The sequence below is a fragment of the Phalacrocorax carbo genome, chromosome 3 (genome assembly GCF_963921805.1).
Source record: "Phalacrocorax carbo chromosome 3, bPhaCar2.1, whole genome shotgun sequence".
NCBI classification, from domain to species: Eukaryota; Metazoa; Chordata; class Aves; order Suliformes; family Phalacrocoracidae; genus Phalacrocorax; species Phalacrocorax carbo.
Window position 1 is genome coordinate 108,435,655 of NC_087515.1, and position 20,199 is coordinate 108,455,853.

Consider the following 20,199-nt stretch of genomic DNA (forward strand, 5'->3'; position numbering starts at 1 on the left):
GAATTTGTGAAGAATAATGATACCCTAATCATCACAAACTGGCTGCTGATTTTGCTCTAATGGTTTTGCTTGATACAGGCTGGACATGTAGCATAGATGTCTCCATGTGTTCCCCCTCAGAGCATCTGTATCTCTATCCAGCTTTCACAGAAGTGCCTCAGAAATATGTTTTAGCTTCCCCCTACCTGTGAAAATGAAGCAGAGCTTTCAGATACTGTGTATTTGCAACCTAGCTTGTCTCCTGGGCTGCATAAGCTGCTCCATTTATGTACAGAGCAGCCCAGAGCCTCTGTGTATCCACAGTGATTTGAGGTTGCCCAGCAAAAAGAATCCATTTGTTAAAGGAGCAGGAAACAGAATAAATAGAAAGAAAACTTTTAGACAGTCTAAAAGAAATGTGTGGTTTTCAAAATTCTCTGGAAAGGATCAGATCAAAGATGCGCTGCTCATTTGGCAAATATGTATAAAAACTCAGCTGAAACATCTTTGAATCTGCTTCTGGCACTGGTATCTCAGCTCCTGAACAGAAATAAGTCTGTCATAGGTTGGATTTTTTGTTGTTTTTGTTTTGTTTTGTTTTGTTTTGTTTTGTTTTGTTTTTTTTAAGCAAACCATTAAAAGTACTCTACAACATAAAGAATTCTAAGGGAAAAAAAGATACCTTTTATCACTGTTCCCCCTGCTTTTTAGTGTTTTATCATTTTGTGAGAAGTAAGTACTGCTTGGCACTCAAGGTAAATTAGTTCTTTTCCCAGGTTCGTGAAGTGACAAAAAAAATTATTCATGCATCTAATGAGGCTGTTACTGAAGACAACCTGTATTCTGATATTATTATGGTGTGGGGACAGTACATAGACCATGACATTGCATTCACACCCCAGAGCACGAGCAGGACCGCCTTCCTAACTGGAACAGAGTGCCAGATGACATGTGAAAAACAAAATCCATGTTTTCCCATAAAGGTAAGATTCTAAATTGATTTCTGCAAGAGAAATTCCAGGCTCTAAACAGGTGAATAAAGTAAAGCACTTTAGTAGTACGCATACATAATTATAAAGCAAATTGATGGATCATCTGGAAATATTAGAGTGGACCATGATAGAAAAATTAAAACCCAATGCAACTATTAAATGAAACAGGTGGATATTCAAATTGTTTTGTAGAGATAACAAACTATAGCTAACATACTTAGTATAAGTATCAAATTTTTCTACCTCCCAGGTTTACGTTGCAGAGAAACCTTACTAGTCCCCCTGCAATGTTTTTGTTCTCATGCTTCAAGGTTTTGAGTTCCATTGGGGAAAACAGGGAAGTAGTCATAAATAATTCTGTTTTTAAATTGCCAGCCAGATAAAGTGAAACGATCCTAACTTTACTTAGTGAAAGCAAAAATATTTCCAGCAGCTAATGCAAATTTTTGAAGAGAACTATCTTTTCAACATAGGTATAAAATGATCTTCAGGGAGTTGCTGAAACTTACATACATCACCTCTTTGCTTTGAGCAGACAGAAAACCTGAATTCAAAGCTTGTTAGAGGGTTAGAAGAAACATAAATTGGTATAAATAGAGGATCTTGTATTCTTGTCTGATTATTTTAAAAGTATACTTATTCTTTCTCTCAAAAAAGTAAGTAACAAAGTCAAACCACTCTTTTGTTTCTCAAAGCACAGCCTGTCCATCTCATGCTACAGGAGAGCCCCATGCCCATTACAGCCCTTGGACGGATGCCCCCATCTCAATCCAAAGCAACCTACATTACTTTCCTTAGGCTTGGAACTTATTTCTGACCACCTTCTCTATGCACTGAAACTGGTGTAGTGAATAAGTTCCATCAGAATAGAAAAACTCTTTTCCCTAGCAAACTGTAATTGATAAGTATGCCACAGTCTCCTACCTTAAACACCTCATTCCGCTTCCATTAAATGTAAAGGGAAATATTCTGTTAGCTGTAATGGGAACTGAACCAGATCTTGGGTCAAAAGATGGCTCATCTTCCATTTGGTGAGAGAATCTAAAACACAAGGAAGGCTAAGTGAAATGAATGCCTGCAATTTTACCCTAGTTAGGTACCTTTATCCCACCCAGCAGATACAGCCTTTTGAAAATTTGCAAGCACAGCTTGAGAGAATTCAGTAAGAGCACAGACTTCTTCAAGAGTCACATTCTCAGGACACATCTGAAGTATCACATGTCTGAGTGTCTGGGTAACCTGGGTTGGCCACAACAGTGATTCTTCCATAGTTCTGACAAAAATCTCAAATTTCTGGCTGGTGCAAGAAAATATTTACTCTGTTTATGCTGTTAAGTAATAGCCTTAGAAATGTTCCCATTCCCAAAGTCTTATCAGGAGAGGCTAGGGCAAAAGTCCAGTCCCTGACCAGCAGCGCTTCACGTGATTTGTGAAGGAGGGGGAGTGTGTCTCCACCATATGACACAAGGTGGCTATGTATTGACTCCCATTTTTAAAGTCAGTTTGCTGTAGATATAAAACTGCAAGTCTTATAAAGCTTATGTTTTCTGTTTATGACATATTCTTTGAAGCAGTGCAATTAGTATTGGTCTTTAAGTGCAAACCACCACATTTTTTATTACTAAATAGACTTTGAAATTGTGAACAGACTCATACTGTAGCCCATAACTTGAATCAGACGTGGATCACAGGGACCATAGACGTCTAATCACTGAACCCTGAATAGTTCAAGCCTACCAATTCCATCTGCTTAAAAATAAGCCAATTTAAGGGATCTTTTAAAAAGGATGCCAAGGCTAAAATTATTCATGTGGCAGTGGCATTACAGTGCAGTGAGAAAGAAGCTGCACAGATTACCATTGCATACCCACAAGTGCATCCTTCAGTGCTCTAAACAAGGGACATATTCTGGATTTCTGTCTTGGAGCTGTGAATAGATTAATAACAGAGCATGTTTCAAGGATGCTTCTGAAAGCAAGTTACTTGTACTAAATCTAGCACTGAATCTAGCCTAGGAGCTGCTCCTGCTCAGCAGTATAACCTAGCAGGGTAACAGGGTCAAGGCATACCCATGGCTACCTTTGGGAGTTACTGTTACTCAGAATGGCCATGGGGGGGGAGGGGGCAGAGGGGGGCAGGGGGGCAGATGGATGGATGTTAAGTTGTGGATTCATTACTTGACCACAGTCCCATGAATCTTTCATCTCCATTTTGTTCTTGTTCTGCTATTCACATCTTAAAGAGGGACAGACACTAAGATGGTCGTTCTTTTGCTGTACTATGTCTAGTATTTTATGACCATTTGTGTCAAAGGCAAAAAATAGACACTGTATTGAAAAAAGAAAAAAAAAGGAGGGGGCTTCTACTTATCAGTGTGACCAGAAGAAGTGCTTTTTGAACACTAAAACAAAATGCTATTTCCCCCTAGAACTGATTTTCCTCCTGAAATCTTAAATAAAGCTAATCTCCACCTATTAAATATTTGGAAAACAGCCACAGTTAGTTTTATATGTTCGTTTTGTGTATGAAGAAACTGTGTCTGGTTTCCAAAGACAGTGAAATCAATAGCATATTATCCAACAATGCACTCTTCCTGTGTTCCTCAAACATCAGCACCCAAGGGAGAATCCACCCACAGAAAAGGACAACTGTGCTTAGAGCTACGTGCCCTCTCTGTGGGTTTCACTGGGGAAAGGGAGCTCCTGACTGTGCAGGTTAGGGAAGCTGTCTGGAAAGTGTTCTGAGTAAGTGCAATTCAATGAAGGATTGAAAGCTGCAATAGTGTATTAATATTAATAACAAGTGTAGGTAAATGATTCATAGGTTAACAGGAACCGTTATGATTTTCTATTCTGGACATTTTAATAATAAAGGCTATAGAATTTCACCCAGTGATTCTCACATTGAGCCTTTAGCTTCTGGTGAAGCCTGAATGTCCTTTTTCTGTATCTTTTCAGATTCCATAATGTGAAAAAAAAAAGTCAGCAGCTTTAGTTTATTCTTCTTTTACAGCAGCCTGACACATGGAACAGGATTACAGAGATAATCTGTCATTCCTCAGTGATTATTCCAGGTTAGCGCTGAGACATAATGAAGCATTAGAAAGACTTTCATAGGACAGCTGCTGACTTTATTCAGTGTTAATTACATTGCTGACAGTAAGTTAGGCATGGCTTATACACATGGTAAGATACAACACTGAAAAGCTTTCAGAGAGTTAGTTCAGAGACAAAAACATGTAAAAGAAACAAAGACCAGAAAAGTGAGGTGATTTGCAAAAGGTGACATGTAACATGACAGGTTACTGTCTCGGCTACAAGTGGTTCAGTCTGTATGTGCTCAACAACAGAGGTAGCAGCTCACCGTCAGATGGGGTCATTGACTGTCTTCCAGGTTTCATGTCCACAAATAAACATTCATGTTTTCCGTATTGACAAAGTCTCATAGACCATAAGCTAAGTTTTCTTTTAAGTCTACAGCAAAAATCCTTTTACAAGGTCATTTCCCACAGAAAAAAAAAAAAGTAATTAAACAGACTTTCCTTTAACTGAAATAACAGTTTAGACATCACAGTACACTGAAACAATAAGTGCCTTTCATTTTCCTACACATAAAAGAACTTCACCATAAACAGATTTGACCAGGCATATATATTAACAGTTTAAATCAACGTGCAGCTATACTAGGAAAACTATTGTGGCAGAGGGTGTTTTGTTATGAGTTTTTTCCTCTATAATTATGCAAGGCAGAGGAAAAATTTATATGGATATTCTTCATTAGTTTTGGAGAAAAACGTTATTCTGTACCCATTTCAGCAGAAAAGGGTTTTTTTTTTCTGATATTATTTTTGATGTCATTTGAATACTATCATAAGGAACCTCTCATTCGCACATTCAGCTGCGGGCTGCACACTGCTTATCCCATGAAAAGAGAAAGGACAGCATCATGCAGTTCTGCCAGCCCCTTAATGTTCATTGCTGCTGTTTGTCTCCGCTGGGGCACAGAACGGTTTGAATTGAAACTGTAGAGACAGTTAACTAAAGATTATTCAGTATGAACTTCATTCGCTGTTGATATTTATTCTGAGCCTCGCTGTTTAACAACTTAAAGGCAGTTCATACGTTTTTGCACAGTGATATCTGAATTCTTCCAGGCTTTCCTGGTAACTAGAAGCAGGAGGCACTCAAACACATACAATGCTGTGGCAGGTATGTGTAGTATGAGATGAGCTTCTTGCTTACATTACCAGCTGAATGGAGAAAGAAGCCACGGTAATAGCAAGAGACTTTATAATAGAGACAAATAATAAATAGAAAACCCAAGGCGGATAAATTACTGATTTCAGTGAAATCAGTGAAAGAATGAAAAAGGAAAAGATATTACATACTTCCTTCAAAAAATAGCCTACTTTGATTCGCTAAAACTTAACTAATAAAGAAATATGGGTAGAATTTCTTTACGAAATAAAACTTGAAAACCAATGAAACCCTTTCTTAAGTGCCTTACTGGTATCAATTCCTACTGCCATGAGTTTTCAGTAGTAAGAAAATTTTACTTGGTATAATAAATGAAGTAACAGTGTTATAATATGAAGGTCTCCAAAGTTGCCTTGTTACTTTTACCCCCAATTTAATGACTATTTTATCTTCACAGACTAGTCTCTGTATTATTAGAAGTATGAAGAAATTATAACACTTTATATAATACCTGTCATATTCACTGTCTTCTGCCAAAGAGTTTTCAGCAATGAAAAGCAAGGAGATAAAATGCAAATTAAAAAGCTTAGCTCAGATGTCTGGACAAAACATTTATTTTCTCTTAGTAAAACACTATTTTTTTTCCTGGGATATTTCAGCAGCTCTAGTAAGTGATATCTGTTCCTATTTCATGTTGATCAATTAATAAGAAAACCCCAACATTATATTGCATGATTTTTATAATCTTTTTAATGGAGGTTATTCTTTTTTAAACTCTTGGAACTGACATGCTGTTATGGCTAGTTGATGGTACACAATGCAGTCCGGTTAGAATTTGGAAATAATGTGCGTTTCAGAAGAAAGGAGTTCATAAAGCTAAAAGTGCATTGGACAACAAAGATAGATTTTAGTTGTTTTGAAACCTGACAGTTTTTTGTTTAATGATGAACTCTTTTCTTTGAAATAGAATTGAAATTCTGAGCTTTTCTACAATGCGAATAAAACCTTTCTCCCTCTTCTTTTCTATCCTTCTCCAAGATCTTTGCTGCCCTCCCCACATCTGCTGTTATTCATGCACCATTTTCAGTGATCTCCTGTGGCAATACTTCCAGCTGTCTGGTTTGGGCTGTATTTTCCCCTAAGACCCTTACCTATACCCCAAGATTCAGTCTGATAATTCCCATATGTTTCTCCCATGCCTTTTACCTATATTTGGAGAAGCTGACTCTGCGACAGGTTGGTTTAGAATATATGAATGCTGACTATGCAGCAGCCACACAAATGCTGGATCACCATTTGACCTCAGTCTCTCGCTTGTGTGGGGGTCAAACTGACAAAGGTCTGGGAAGTTTTTCGTTTGGCAAAAGCTATGTTCAGCCTTTGCTTTTTATAGAGACAGTCAGAATTTAATACTTGTAAGACAGTTGTCACTGTAAAATAGTGTGAGGGAAGGATTTTAAGGGACTGGCAGGAAGCAGAGTGAATAATCACATATGCCTTTCTTAGGAAACTGGATTGAAATTAGGTATCGAAACAAAGCTTTTACAGCATGCTGCTGCAGGCATTGAGACTTTGTTATGTTTTTATGTATACATACAAACCTGCTGTTTCACTTGGTGTTCAGTAGAACATAATTTGACCAGATGTTCATGTCTTCACTGTGATACAGTTCATGATGAACTTTGATTGTGAAACTAGGTTAATTTAGTTGTAGATCTATGTAAAAGTAGATCTGCACCTAAATCAGTAGCTTGCTCTAGTGACAGAGTAAAGGTTTGGGGGTTTATTTCTGTCTTTGCTTAAAAAGGGTTAAATCATCTTTTTTTGCTTAAATCTAAAAGAAAGCAATCTCTACAAGTTTAGAATATGTTACTCCAGTAGATGAGATCTGAACAACTGAAAACTGAGACAGAAGACGGAAGTATTTACAGAAGCCTTAATTCAACATCCACAACTGCTACCTTCACTTCAGAAAATACATGGGGTTTTTTTATGCAGGTGACCACCAATGATACATTAACTTCAGGGATGGATTGCCTGCCCTTCTACCGCTCATCTCCTGCATGCGGCACTGGTGATCATGGTATTCTCTTTGGAAATCTATCAGTGCTAAATCCAAGACAACAGATCAATGGCTTAACTTCTTTCCTTGATGCTTCTACTGTCTATGGCAGTACCCCTGCTGTTGAAAACAAACTGAGGAATTTAACAAGCAAAGAAGGCCTTCTTAGAGTAAATGTTAAATATTATGATAACCATCGGGAATACCTGCCTTTTACAGACCGGATCCCATCACCTTGTGCACAGGACTCGAATGCAAGTGAAGGTGAGAGAATTGAATGCTTTATGGCTGGGGACAGCCGCTCCAGTGAGGTGACATCTCTGGCAGCTATGCACACTCTGTGGCTGAGAGAGCACAACCGCCTGGCCAGAGCCCTTAAAAAGATCAATGGCCACTGGACCGCCGAGACAGTCTACCAAGAAGCACGAAAAATTGTTGGTGCTCTGCATCAGGTTGGCTGCTTATTTGTTTATCTACATTTTGCAGTAAATATCTTAGAATAGAATCGATCACAAAACTTAAGATATATTTCTGTGAGTGGCTTTGGAGATGATGTTACCTTTTCTTTGCCACCTATTTCTGTGTTTCAAATTTGGCATGGTCAAAGTTTGCTCTGTTTTCCACTTTCCTGAATGCAATGTCCTTATCCTTAGTTTTTTCCAGAACCCTCAGCACTCCAATTTTCATGGCATTTTCTACCTTGCTTCATCTTTCTGCTGGCTTTTCCAGTGTTTATTTTGTCTGTTGAAGAGGCCTTTTCAAATGCATTTCTTTGTAGGGTTTTTTCTTTTGGTAAAGAAAACAATTAAAAAATAATGTTTCTGTATTTACATAGTGTTCAAAATGCTTACTTTATCACAGGAATTATATATATTAACAACTTCCCTGTGTAAAAATGTCCGTGAAGTTCTCAATGTTGCATTAATGCATAAACTTCAAGGGCTACTGTTGATAGGGGATAGCAGAAGAAATGAATATCAGAAAACACAGTAGAAAAGAGTGCCTAAGAATGTTTATATTAGACCTGAGAATAGGAAAATCTATTGCTACTCAGTATTTTACCTTTTTAAACCCCCTCCCTGTTGTGGTTTTGGTTGGGATAGAGTTAATTTTCTTTACAGTAGCTAGTATGGGACTATGTTTTGGATTGGTGCTGAAAACAGTGTTGATTATGGGGAGGTGTTTTGATTGTTGCCAAGTAGTGCTTACACTAGTCAAGGACTTCTCCAGCCTCTCATGCTGTGCTGGGTGCACAAGAAGCCATGAGGGGAGGGGGCACAGCCAAGACAGCTGATCCAAACTGGCCAGAGGGATATTCTGTATCATATAACATCATGCCCAGTACACTAACTGGGGAAAGTTGGTTGGGGGAGGCAGCGGTTGCAGCTTGGGGACTGGCAGCGTTGGTTGGCAGGTGGTGAGCAGTTGCATTACTTGGGTTCCCCCCCCCCCCCCCCCCATGTTTCGTTTCCCTCTCTCCCTTGTTATTTTCCTTTTATTTCCTTATTATTAATATTAATATTATTATCATCATAATAATAATTATTATCATTAGCATTATTACTATTACTATTTTATTTTAATTATTAAACTGTTCTTATCTCAACCCATGAGTTTTCTTGCTTTTGCTCTTCCAATTCTTTCCCCCATCCCACCGGGGTAAGGGGAGTGAGACAGTGGATATGTGGTGTTTTGTTGCTGAAGGTGGCTAAACCATGATAGTCCCCTCTGCCCCCAAAGAAGCTACTAGGCTTTAACTTCTTTTTTTCCTCACAGTTCTGGTACTCCATGTGGACAGCTTCCGGTTCTGCAGACTGTCACATGACCCTATCTTACGTGAAACAGATTTAAAACATTCAACAGGATTTCCCTTGCACAAAATATAATCTGCTTATGGTGTTAGAAGCATTCAAATCTGGATGGCATCAGGACCCAGATGGATTCTTCCAGTGCTAGCCTGATAGATGGGAGGATGTTGTGGCTCCCTGTCCTCAGGTCCAGCTAGTACAAGGCCAAGCACTTATGCCCAGTAGGCATGCATGTGGGTGCTACACGCATGCGCACACACACACACTCACGGCAGGCCACACCATCCAGCACACATCAAAAGCAGGCCCTTCACTGGCACTCACACGAACATGAACAGCATGGATGGCCTGACCCATGTTCTCTGTGGCTGCTCAGTATTGAAGCCCATTAGTGAAGTACACATGCAGGCAACACGAGCTCTTCTGGACAGCCTGCAGAGTGGCTGGCCCCAGAGCTGGTCCAGCTCACAGTACCTGGACCCACAAGCCCATGAGGCTCAGGGTCCCACTCACTCTCTTTGCAGGTCCTCAAGTTTCTTATACTGCTCGTTATCTCTGGTCTGGCTAGAAACTCACTTGTGATCACACACGGACACTCAGAGTAGAGACTGCAGCCACAAAGGATGTAGTGGAAAAAATGGATTTTGGAAGAATATAGCTTAAACTGCAGAGATCAAGTGGAGAGCTCATCAGACAAGCACACCGACCCGCTAACTCTTCACAGTCAGACACCCCCTTTTGTCCCCTTTTCCATTTCCCCATGCTTTTTCCAGTCCACCTTGACCCCTCCTCTTCCCCACCTTTAGTCCTTTCTGTGAGTACTCCATAGTGTTTCAAACATTCCCACGATCCCCTTAAAACATTGCAAATGAAGTTCTTACACAATCCCCCCAAGTCCTCTCCTCCCTGCACCTCAGGGTGACTCCTACCCCTGCAGGCAACCACCCCTTTAGTTTGCATGACATCCAGGGGACAGTTTGGGGCAGTTTCTTTTGTTGGCTCATCTTGGTGGGTTTCACACCTGGGCTCAGGGTCTGGCCACTCCCTCTGGTGGCCTTGGGGAACGGACGATCCTGCCAGGAGTCCACTTTCAATGGTTTGATTACGCAGGTTACTCGGCCTGACCTTGCTCCTCCAAGTCTCCTTTGTGTTTGTGAAGATTCACCTTTAATCAGACAATCTAAGACACAGCAATTCAGCCTGTCTGTCATAATCCATAATACTGGATAAGCAATATCAGGACCAGAATAATCTGAAGGCTAGGGGACTTTCATAGACTTTCTGATTCTTACAAACAGATCTTTTTTAGTACCAAAAAGAGACTTTTTTGAAGATAATTGTGTAAGGAGGGAGGAAAATTTCACTATTCTGATAAAACACTATTCCTTTCTTCTGCCACAATTTTTAGCCAGCAGAATATGCAGAATATTTCTTTTAAGAAACCAGCTGCATTTTCTAGCATGTTATTATTTGCACTTAAAGCCAGATAACTTCAGAAAATAACATACTGACATTTAGTCAGGCTTTTTGAAAAGTTTGGCATTTTTGTATATATATTTTTTTGGTTACATTAACCGTGTCAGCTCCTCTGCTGTAAATGTGCTGTTTGCATTAAAATAATGGCACTGACAAGTCAGAATGGTTGTTAATACTTGTTAGAAGAAAACTGCAAATCCAAAAGTAGGGCTCTGTGCGTTCATACACTTCTGATTTCTGTCCAGTAACATTATGGCCTGAAAGAAAATACTTTGTGCAAAGCAATATGCTGCATGAATCTGGGCTACTCATTATCTCTACCAGTATCACAGACTAATGAGATTTGCCTATGGCTCATTAGAAATGTGTTTGTGCTATATCTATCTGGTTCAGAGACATTCCTTCAAGAGAGATAATTGGAGTATCTCTGTTAATGTGGTATGCTAACTGGAACACTAATGACAGCTCTGGTTGAAGATACCTTGAGATTTCCACTCTAAAATTTAGTTTCAGTTGCTACACATTTCTGAAATTCTCTCTTTTTGGAATGAATACTGTCAAGTGTAATTTTTGCCTGTGGGTGTGCAATTATAGAGAATTGAACAAAAAGCCTTCCCTTCTCTCTAGAATGAGGAGAATGAAAAAACTCTCTCTCTAGACCATACTTTTCCTCCTAGATGCTTTTTTGGCATAATACCTCTAGTGACAAGTGTTTAATAATAGAAACTTGACAAAGCTACCAAAGATAACAATTGCCTGTTGATATCCTGGACAAAACAGATTTTTTTGATTTTGTAGGCATGTTTCACTGAGAAGTAGCAGTTTATATAAGACACAACAGTGGTTAACTCTCCCCTTATATTTTAAAGGAATGACACATGCTTAACTCTAAGGTATTAATGATGCAGTATATCGTGGTAAAAATACATACCTTGATTTCCCTAGTGTTTTGTGAAAAAGACATTTTTTCATTATCATTTACTAAATTAAATGAAACTCCTTGTTTTGCTTTTCCTGTTTTGACCTGAGAAAACAGAATAAGGAGAATTAGGATTCCTACTCTTAAGCTATTTGTAAGAAAAGAGTTTAAATTTGTTTTCCTTTAAACAAAATGCATAGACAAATCAGGTTTCAGTTCTTTTCTATAAATAGCGCACATGTGATTCATGGTACGATGTAAAATCTGTACAAATCCTTTTCTGACAGTCTTGTAATCACTCAGATTCTGTTTCTGACTGAGTACTTACCAAGTGATTGGATGAATTGCTAGGAAATCAGAATTTTATTTTCTCTGATATGACTAAATGAATAACATTTAAATACTCTCAATCCCTCTGTTACAATCTGGTCATATATACTACTCGGCTGAGTATATGGACTTCTGTTTAAAAGACAGTGCCCACTTGTCTTCATTTTTCACTAAATTGTACCACCGTAAAAAGGACTGCCTTGAGACAGTAAAAATATTGACATTATTGATTAGAACTGATTTCTTCTTGAGACTTCTATGGAGAAAGGAGTTGATGCTATGAGTTGCTGAATGTCTCCTAAGAAGAACTTGGTTTACCACTAATCTCATAAATGTCAGAAGGAGTTAAGACCACCCAGTACCTTGCAGGTTCAAACTCATTATATCCACATAAATCCCTTATGCTGCTGCAAACATCTGAAAGTTAGTTTATTATTCATAAATAGACTCTAAGTAAGTAATAAATGGAGAGCAGTTCATTGTACTTGTTTACAATTTATTTTCTATATAGACCCTTTCTGGTTCTGATTTTATTGATGTATTTTTAGACAAGAATACTCCTTTGTTTCCACAGGAGAATCTCAGATGTTGAAGGAACACTGTATCGAAGGAAAGTATTATGCTTATTTATGCCAAATAAGAAAGGAAATAAATCTCTCAAATAATTTTCTTGGAACAGGGAGTGCATGCAAAAGAATTTTAACAAAAATTTTGATGTTTGTCAGCTGTTTACACCTTCTTTAAAAATTATATATGTGTCAGTTACGAAAACTTGTAGCAAGCCTCTCCTTGACTTCACGCAGAGAAATTCAGGCAAGGTATGTTCAGAGACTACACAAAGACCAGATGCTACATGCTGATGTACTTTAGATATGGTTCTTTATCACACTCCAGATTTTTTCTGGCAGTATCCTCTTATGTTGGATTAGTAACATCTTCTTAGCCTGTATTGTCTAAAAATCACCTCCACTTGATGGAGCCTTATTTAGCCATTGAAAGTTTCCATCAAGCAGATGGTTGTCCTAGCTCAACACAGGCATAAGACCCCTTTTTACTTTAGCCTTTTAATTTTCATGTCTTGAAACAGTAAGCCTTCTTCCCCCACCAAGGAAACAAGAAATTAAGATCTTACCTCTGGAGCAAAGGAGAAATCAGCATTGCCCTTTCCTTTGGGGAATCTGGCCTTTATGAACAGCTTAGGTTAGGATTTCATTTACAAGGATTTCATTTACAATGAACCAAAAAATGACAGTCATATCAGGATGTTTCTGTCCATGGCTAACCTAGTCCTATTTAAAGTCTTTGCTTGTAAAAACTAACTCTAAATCTAAAAATAGAAAGAACCGTTGTCTTGAAAACCTTTGTGAATGTAGCAAAAGGTTAATTTCTCAAATGACAGTGTCAGTATTAATTTCTAGCACTTATTTTATTTTCTTCATATGTATTATTAAAGGAACTGTAAAAATAATTCTAACCTACCGTCTTTCAAATATTTTGTTCACTGTGTGACCTAAACTGAAAACATTACTTCTGCCTTCTGAGAAAAGTAAGTGAACTCTGAAAGGGTTTCCTGGTCTCTGTGCCTTGGCTAAAATAAAGATACAAGTTTTTCATAGGGTCATTTTATGCCAACTAGCTTTTCAATATGCACTATATCAAGCTCAAAGTGCATTTGTCTGTATATTTTATTGCAAACTATGTTGAATCTATAAGGTATTCTATTGAGTTAATTATGCCTCATATTCATCCCATTATGCTTTACTGAGTTCACCATAATCTTTAACCTATAATGCACTTTCATTTTATTTGGTACATTAGATCGTTTTCCCCTTTTCTTTTGGTCATGATTACTCATATGCTTTTTTCATGCAACTGTAATTCTATTACATTATAAAAGCATTTGACGGAAGGTGTTTATCAGCATTTTCATTTTTGAAGTGTGTTTTTTAGGAGTCTATAAATTGGCTTGGGTTTAGCATAAAATGTCTACCAAGAGATTCTGGACACCAGTATTTTAAAGCCTGGTCATTTCAGATATTCAGCAAAGAGGATTTGAGTCACAAATACATGTCTGAAAATAGAATTGGTTCATATCAACAACCATTCTTGAAAGATTTTATAGTAATTCATGTTATCATTGCCATTTTTAAGGGCATTATAATTTACACCACCACAATCAGAGCTTTAAAGCTCAGCACACCTCCTGTGAGCTGGATTACCCCCATGGATTGAAAGTGAGCAACAGTGGAATCTCTCCTCAGGAGACTTTGGTCTAGCATTTATGGTAGGAGCCAACAGGGGCCTAGCTGTCATACTGCACTAAGCCATGCCAGCTAATACTGCTCTTAACCATGCCAAATGCTTGGGGATATATGAGTGAAGAAAAAGGCATTTAGCGTGTGGGAATCTTCACTATTCATCTATAAAAACACTGAATGATAAATGTTTCTTTTTCTTTTCTTTCAGATTATTACTTTAAGAGATTACGTTCCCAAAATCATTGGTCCAGATGCTTTTAATCTGTATATTGGCCTTTATACAGGTTATGATCCCACAATGAATCCTACAGTTTCTAATGTATTTTCAACAGCTGCTTTTCGTTTTGGTCATGCAACAATCCAACCAATAGTAAGGCGACTGAATGCACAGTATTTAGATGATCCAGAACTCCCAAATCTCCATTTGCATGAAGTTTTCTTTAGTCCCTGGAGGCTCATTAAAGAAGGTATGGTTTTGTTTAAACTGTTTGGGTTGGTTTTTTTTCCAGATTATTGTAACTTCTTTCAAAGATACTTGTCTTGAATTAGGAATAGGAATATTTCTTTATTTGCATCACTCATTTAAATTGTTAAACTGGTTCCAGAGCATTAACATGAACTGGAACAATTATTTTGAGTTAAATAGTTCTTTGAATTAGACAAAAGTTATTCTCCATATTAAACCAGTCTGGTAGGGTGACAACAGATTGATAATTGATGATGAAGACTTTTTTTTTTTTATTAATTTATTCTCAGGTTGCAAATTTTCTTACACCTGAAGAAGCAGGCGGAGCCTCGGAGCCTTTTCATAGCACTATTACTTCTATTTCAACCTGAAGCACATTTTTGTATATGTTTGATTGTAAAAGCCTGGGCCAACGTTTAAAAACATAGAAGCACACACGCATTCGTATTTGTTAAGAAAGTTATAATGGTTTATATATACACCATAACATTATATTATTTTTGTGTTTACAGGAGGCTTGGATCCTTTACTAAGGGGTCTTCTCGCACATTCAGCAAAACTACAGGTGCAAGATCAACTACTGAATGAGGAATTAACAGAAAAACTGTTTGTGTTGTCCAATAATGGTTCACTTGATTTAGCATCGTTAAATTTACAGCGTGGCCGTGATCATGGACTCCCAGGTCTATTGATTTTTCTTGAATTTTCTCCCAACTGGCAACTGAACTATAACTGCTTATATTTGGATGTGATTGTAAGCTTTTATATAATAGCTTTAGTAATCAGAAAAGTAACTTAAGTCTCTTTTAAAATGTAAGTGCTAATATTTTTAACTTTGATGGAAACAAAACATTCCCCAGCATTTGAAATCAAAATAACCTGGTAAGTCTGGAATCTGGAAGGACAGTTCTAGTGAGTGAATCTGGGTGTGCTTGGTGTAGGTACCTGAGGCTTTTTCTTGCTGGAACCAGCTCTAGAGGAGTGGGGTTTCTGCCTGCAGCAGCTTCTTACCTTACCTTACCTTACAAGCTGAGCCCAGCCTGTGGGACAGGTCAACTTAGACACAACCTCATTGGCTCTACCAACCATAGAAGGTGTTGAGATATCTCCAGGAGTCGTGTAGATGGCTTATTTAGGTGTACACCTCATTTTGAGAAATATTACATGTTTGTGCCTGTGTTTTGCACTAGATTTCTTACTCCAGTCAGCCCAGGGTAAGATTGAACTAACAGTCAAGGAGCGTTAGCCCATCAGGCCATGGGTGTACTAGCCTAGAGGAAGACTGCTGGAGCTTAGTTGAGTTTGATTGCATTAGCTGTTAAAATATACAGTAGTCCCCAGTCCTGTATAAAAACCTCTTACAAGCATGCCACAGCTTCTGAGAACAGAGGCAGCATGATAGACAGGGCCTCTTTCTTTTTCATTTCTAAAACTGTGTCCTGCCCCCATGCATGATCAGATAACTTTTGTGCACGAATAAGGAACAAACGTGACTGCCCTTCTATGCTCTGAGCCCAACGTCCCACCCATGGAGGTAGGACTGACTGTCAAAGGGCATTACGTCTCTGGGTGACAACCCTCTCCATTTCTCCTGTGCAACTCTCCAGCTAAGAATACACATGTTGTTGGCCCTGGACAGTAGAAATTAAGTCTGTCTTCAGCCTGGAGTTTAAAGCTCGCAGCTACACAAGAGTAGAAATGGAGGTTTGATCTCCCAGATCAGAAATTAAAGTTCTGTTGGGAAATGGGGGGTGAGAGAGGGGAGGTGTTAATTCCAATCATGTAAAACATGTAAAACAGAAAGCTGGACGTGTGCCGTAGGACACTCTCATTAGCAGAGCACTTTAGTTACTAACTTCATTCAGGTTACTTCTTGAGCATGCTTCACCTAACTCCTCTATTCCTAGTCTGGAAATCTCAAGACACTGTGCATGCTCTCATTATCTATTATCATGTTTCCATTGCTTAAATATGGGAGAACTGGTTTAAACCTGTTTTTCTTCATGAAAATGATGTAGCAATTGTATATCCTGTAGTTTCAGATTCTACTATCATTCCCCTTATCAATTTAAACAATAAGAATAGGCTTATTTTTAGACATAATGGTCTATGACCATGATTTAGGTTGTCAGAATCCAGTGTGTATACATTTATTAATTTCATATGCCATACTTAACAGCCAATTCTAATCTTCCTTTTAACATAATGTTTACAGGTTATAATGACTGGAGAGAATTCTGTGACTTACCAAAACTGGAAACTCAGACTGACCTGAATACAGTAATAACCAATCACAATGTCACTGAAAAAATAATGGAATTGTACCATAATCCTAGCAATATCGATGTTTGGCTTGGTGGTCTCGTAGAAGACTTTCTTCCAGGTGCTAGAACTGGTCCCCTGTTTGCATGTGTAATTGGAAAACAAATGAAAGCGCTAAGGGATGGTGACCGGTGAGTTTGTTCATGCTGCTGAATCATTTATGCAATATGCAGAAGCAATGGAGATTTTACAGATATGTGAGGATACTTCCCAGAACATAAGACAACATGATACTTAAACAGGTTTTAAACAAATTATTCCCTGCCACTTCCACATTTTCAACTTTGATCCTTCAGTTTTGTTGGGTGGGCTTCTGCTTATTCTTCTTTGGTTTGTATATAATTTCAATTCCAGATGATGTGGAGATTGTTTCTGTGGTATTGAGATCCCCAGCTTTGCACTCCTGGTGGAAATGCAAGGTGTCACCAGCAGTTAACTGTGCTGGGGCAGTTAACTTCTGTGTGGAAGCTTTAGCTATCCACCCCCAAGGGCTGCACTGGGCTTAGGGTTCTTAACTGGGAGAACCTCAACATTTTCCATGGTAACCACAGCAAAATGAGAAGGGATAAGCAGAGAGCTGTAATTCAGGCTTCCTAGAAGAGATAATAAAAACACCATGTACCTAGTCTTATGTGAACTGGGAATGCAGAGTGCTCCCAGAATTGCCGCATCAGACACAGCATAGTATGTCCCTTCACCCAACCCTGCACAAACACCACCAGGATCTTGTGCCAGTTCAACCCTCCACACCAGCAAGGCAGAAGAAATGCAGCTTCAGGTCACAAAGGGGTGCAAGATGCTGTTTATATCTTGCTCCTGTTCCTGAAGCAATTATAAAACCAACCTTTTTTTCATTTCCATCAGGTACTGTGGCAGTAATTTTGAATCTCATGAGAAAATTAATTTTAAATAGCTCATACGATGCTGGCAGCGGTGTTTTAAGTACATCTGGTCCTTACGCTCACCTTTATGCTCCTCTCATAAGTCACTGCTGTGGAAAGAAACCATTATGTAAATAAGCATCCGAGGCAGAATTTAAATCTGAACTTTAAAAAATGTTAATTAATTAACTCACAGGAAAAAGCAATGTTAATCATAAAGGTGGTATCTTATTAGCACAAACTGTATAGACAACAAACATTTCACTCAGCTATGTTAAAAACATGGTTGAAAGTGCTCTAAATCGTACAGGTATACTTGACCCTATCTGAGGCCTTCCAGCCTTGTTTCCATTATTTAGTGCCTTACAATATTCAGTGTCTTATGATACTACCAGTGTTAATTATGCATAATTTAATGTTAACTTCAAATTGAGAAAAAGAGAGTTCTCATAATAAAATAATTCCCAAGGTTTCTGCCACAAAGTTTGTGTCAGACAACTTAAATGTGAAATTATATTGTCATTAATATTATAAGGAGCTATCTAAGAGAAGTTAGAAGTACATAAAAACATGTTATGGGTGTTACACAGTAAGTATAAGAATGGACAAGTCTAACATTCGTTGCAGCATCTTGTCAGATAAAGTATAGGGTATAATCCGTATCTGCACTAGTAACACTACATGCTCACAAGATACCCTAACTGACGTGTTGGTAAGTCGGGATTTCAAAACATCTCTTCTAATGTACTCGTTTAAGTTCAGAAATAAGGACTAAGTGGAATTTTTGACTGATTGAACTCCATCCTGATAGCCTTAAAATCTTTTGTCAGTAATCTGACAAAACATGAAGGGATTTCTTTTTCCAATGTACTAAACTCAATCTCTGTCTTAACCTCAGCCTAATCACCTGGAACAAACTGTTTCTGTTCCATCAGCCTTGACTTTCTTTCCTTTCCAAATCTTTTTGTGATCTCAGGATTTGCAATAGTTGGGCAGAAATCCTAAGCTGACTTTGTCATTCTTTGCATAGGAGGGCTTGTGCTTCTGTTGTTTTGTTTTGGGTTTTTTTTGATTCTTTTTTCTTTGGGTTTTTTTTTTCTTTTATTTCTGTCTTTTTTTACTCTAGCCCTGTAAAATTCACCTGTAAAATTTTGGTCACCTAATACAGATCTGCTGGAGCAACCTTTGTTAGAGGAAACACCTATCTGCTGGGTAGATTAAAAAATAATTTTCTGCTCAAGCCTTCTCAGCAGTGTAGATAAAACAGAATTTTGTGATGAAAGTAGAATATGTTTTAACATACATGAAAGGGGAAGTGACAGGTGTAGAAGAGCTGAGTGAAGCAAGGTCTCTGTTGGCTTTGATTATGGGAAGGGGTCTGGGAACAGTCACTGAGGTTTCAGGATGCTCTGAGAAGTTTGGGGACAATGTGCAGGGGAAAGGTAAGAGGCATCTTTCTTTTTTTCTTTTTTCTCCAGCCCCTCCATCCCTCCTGCACTTCTTGTCATAGTGCTGCTGAGGTGTGTGACATTTACTCCATCCCTGGTCCTGTAGATGGCCTCCTCCTCCAATATGGGCAAAGTGGGGCAGGTTTATCCCCAGATTGTCCTGCTGTTGGTAACTATTAGCCTATAAAGCCAGTTTTCCAAAATTGCACACGCACTTACCTTACTTAAGCAGGTCACTCCTGTTGGCAGCAGGGTCCGGTTTGCTCCGAAAAGCCCTCCCCCAGGGCACACTAGCAGCCCTCATGTTCCCCAGAACACAAACAGGACTATCAGGCTTCTCATTTGCATGGTACCATTTCAGGGGGCTCATAAAAAACCTAACGAGCTGCCCATGTGCCAGGTTTGCACAGGGTCCACAGTCAACACTGCTGTTCCCTTCTGATCAGAAAAATGTCAGCACAAACCCACAGACTTTTCTAGAAATCCCAGCCTTGTTCCCCCAGTATTATGTACGCCCAAGTCCTGTGCTAAATCTGAGGTTAATTTCTACAGTGTGATCACATGCATACTCTACTGCTAATAGTCCTAGGACGTGTTGCTGCAAATCCTGCCTAGCATTTGGGAAAATCCTAATTGGCCTGAGTACCACAGGGAACTACCTTAGCAGTTTTACAGTGCTTAACGCTGTTTAACTTGCTAATGCAGATGTGCTATTAAACTCTACAGAAATAGATTTTTGCCATTCATGACACGCTTTTATGTACAACATATTTATCTTTCCTCCCCCCCCCCAGTGTTTTTTTCCCTTTCTTTTCATCTTTAAACACAGATGTATGTGTGTACACACATATATATTATATAATATATCGCGTTTAATAGCTGCACCTTTGTAGCACCAACCGGTTCTTCTGTCCTACCACTGCACTCCTGATCTGACAAAATGGAAAAAGCAGCTCCTCTGTCTTCCACCCAGTCCTCTTAGCTTACCCTTTGGCATGATAAAAAGCACAATTACTGTCTTACTATTTCCTGCTATAATTAATCTGCATATCTACAGCTTTC

General features: G+C 38.6%; 1 protein-coding gene across 3 annotated transcripts in view; it reads left to right on the plus strand.

Annotated features, from left to right (window-relative positions):
* TPO (thyroid peroxidase) overlaps positions 1-20,199 on the plus strand; it is a 43,502-nt gene that overhangs the window by 18,278 nt on the left and 5,025 nt on the right. Inside the window, exons 6-10 of one of the 3 annotated variants that reach the window (XM_064448639.1) lie at positions 756-962; positions 7,166-7,681; positions 14,229-14,487; positions 14,999-15,169; positions 16,702-16,939. In XM_064448639.1, coding sequence (XP_064304709.1) covers positions 756-962; positions 7,166-7,681; positions 14,229-14,487; positions 14,999-15,169; positions 16,702-16,939 — 1,391 coding nt within the window. The remainder of the gene's footprint in view (positions 1-755; positions 963-7,165; positions 7,682-14,228; positions 14,488-14,998; positions 15,170-16,701; positions 16,940-20,199) is intronic. The other 2 variants (XM_064448640.1, XM_064448641.1) reach the window with 2 other exon arrangements.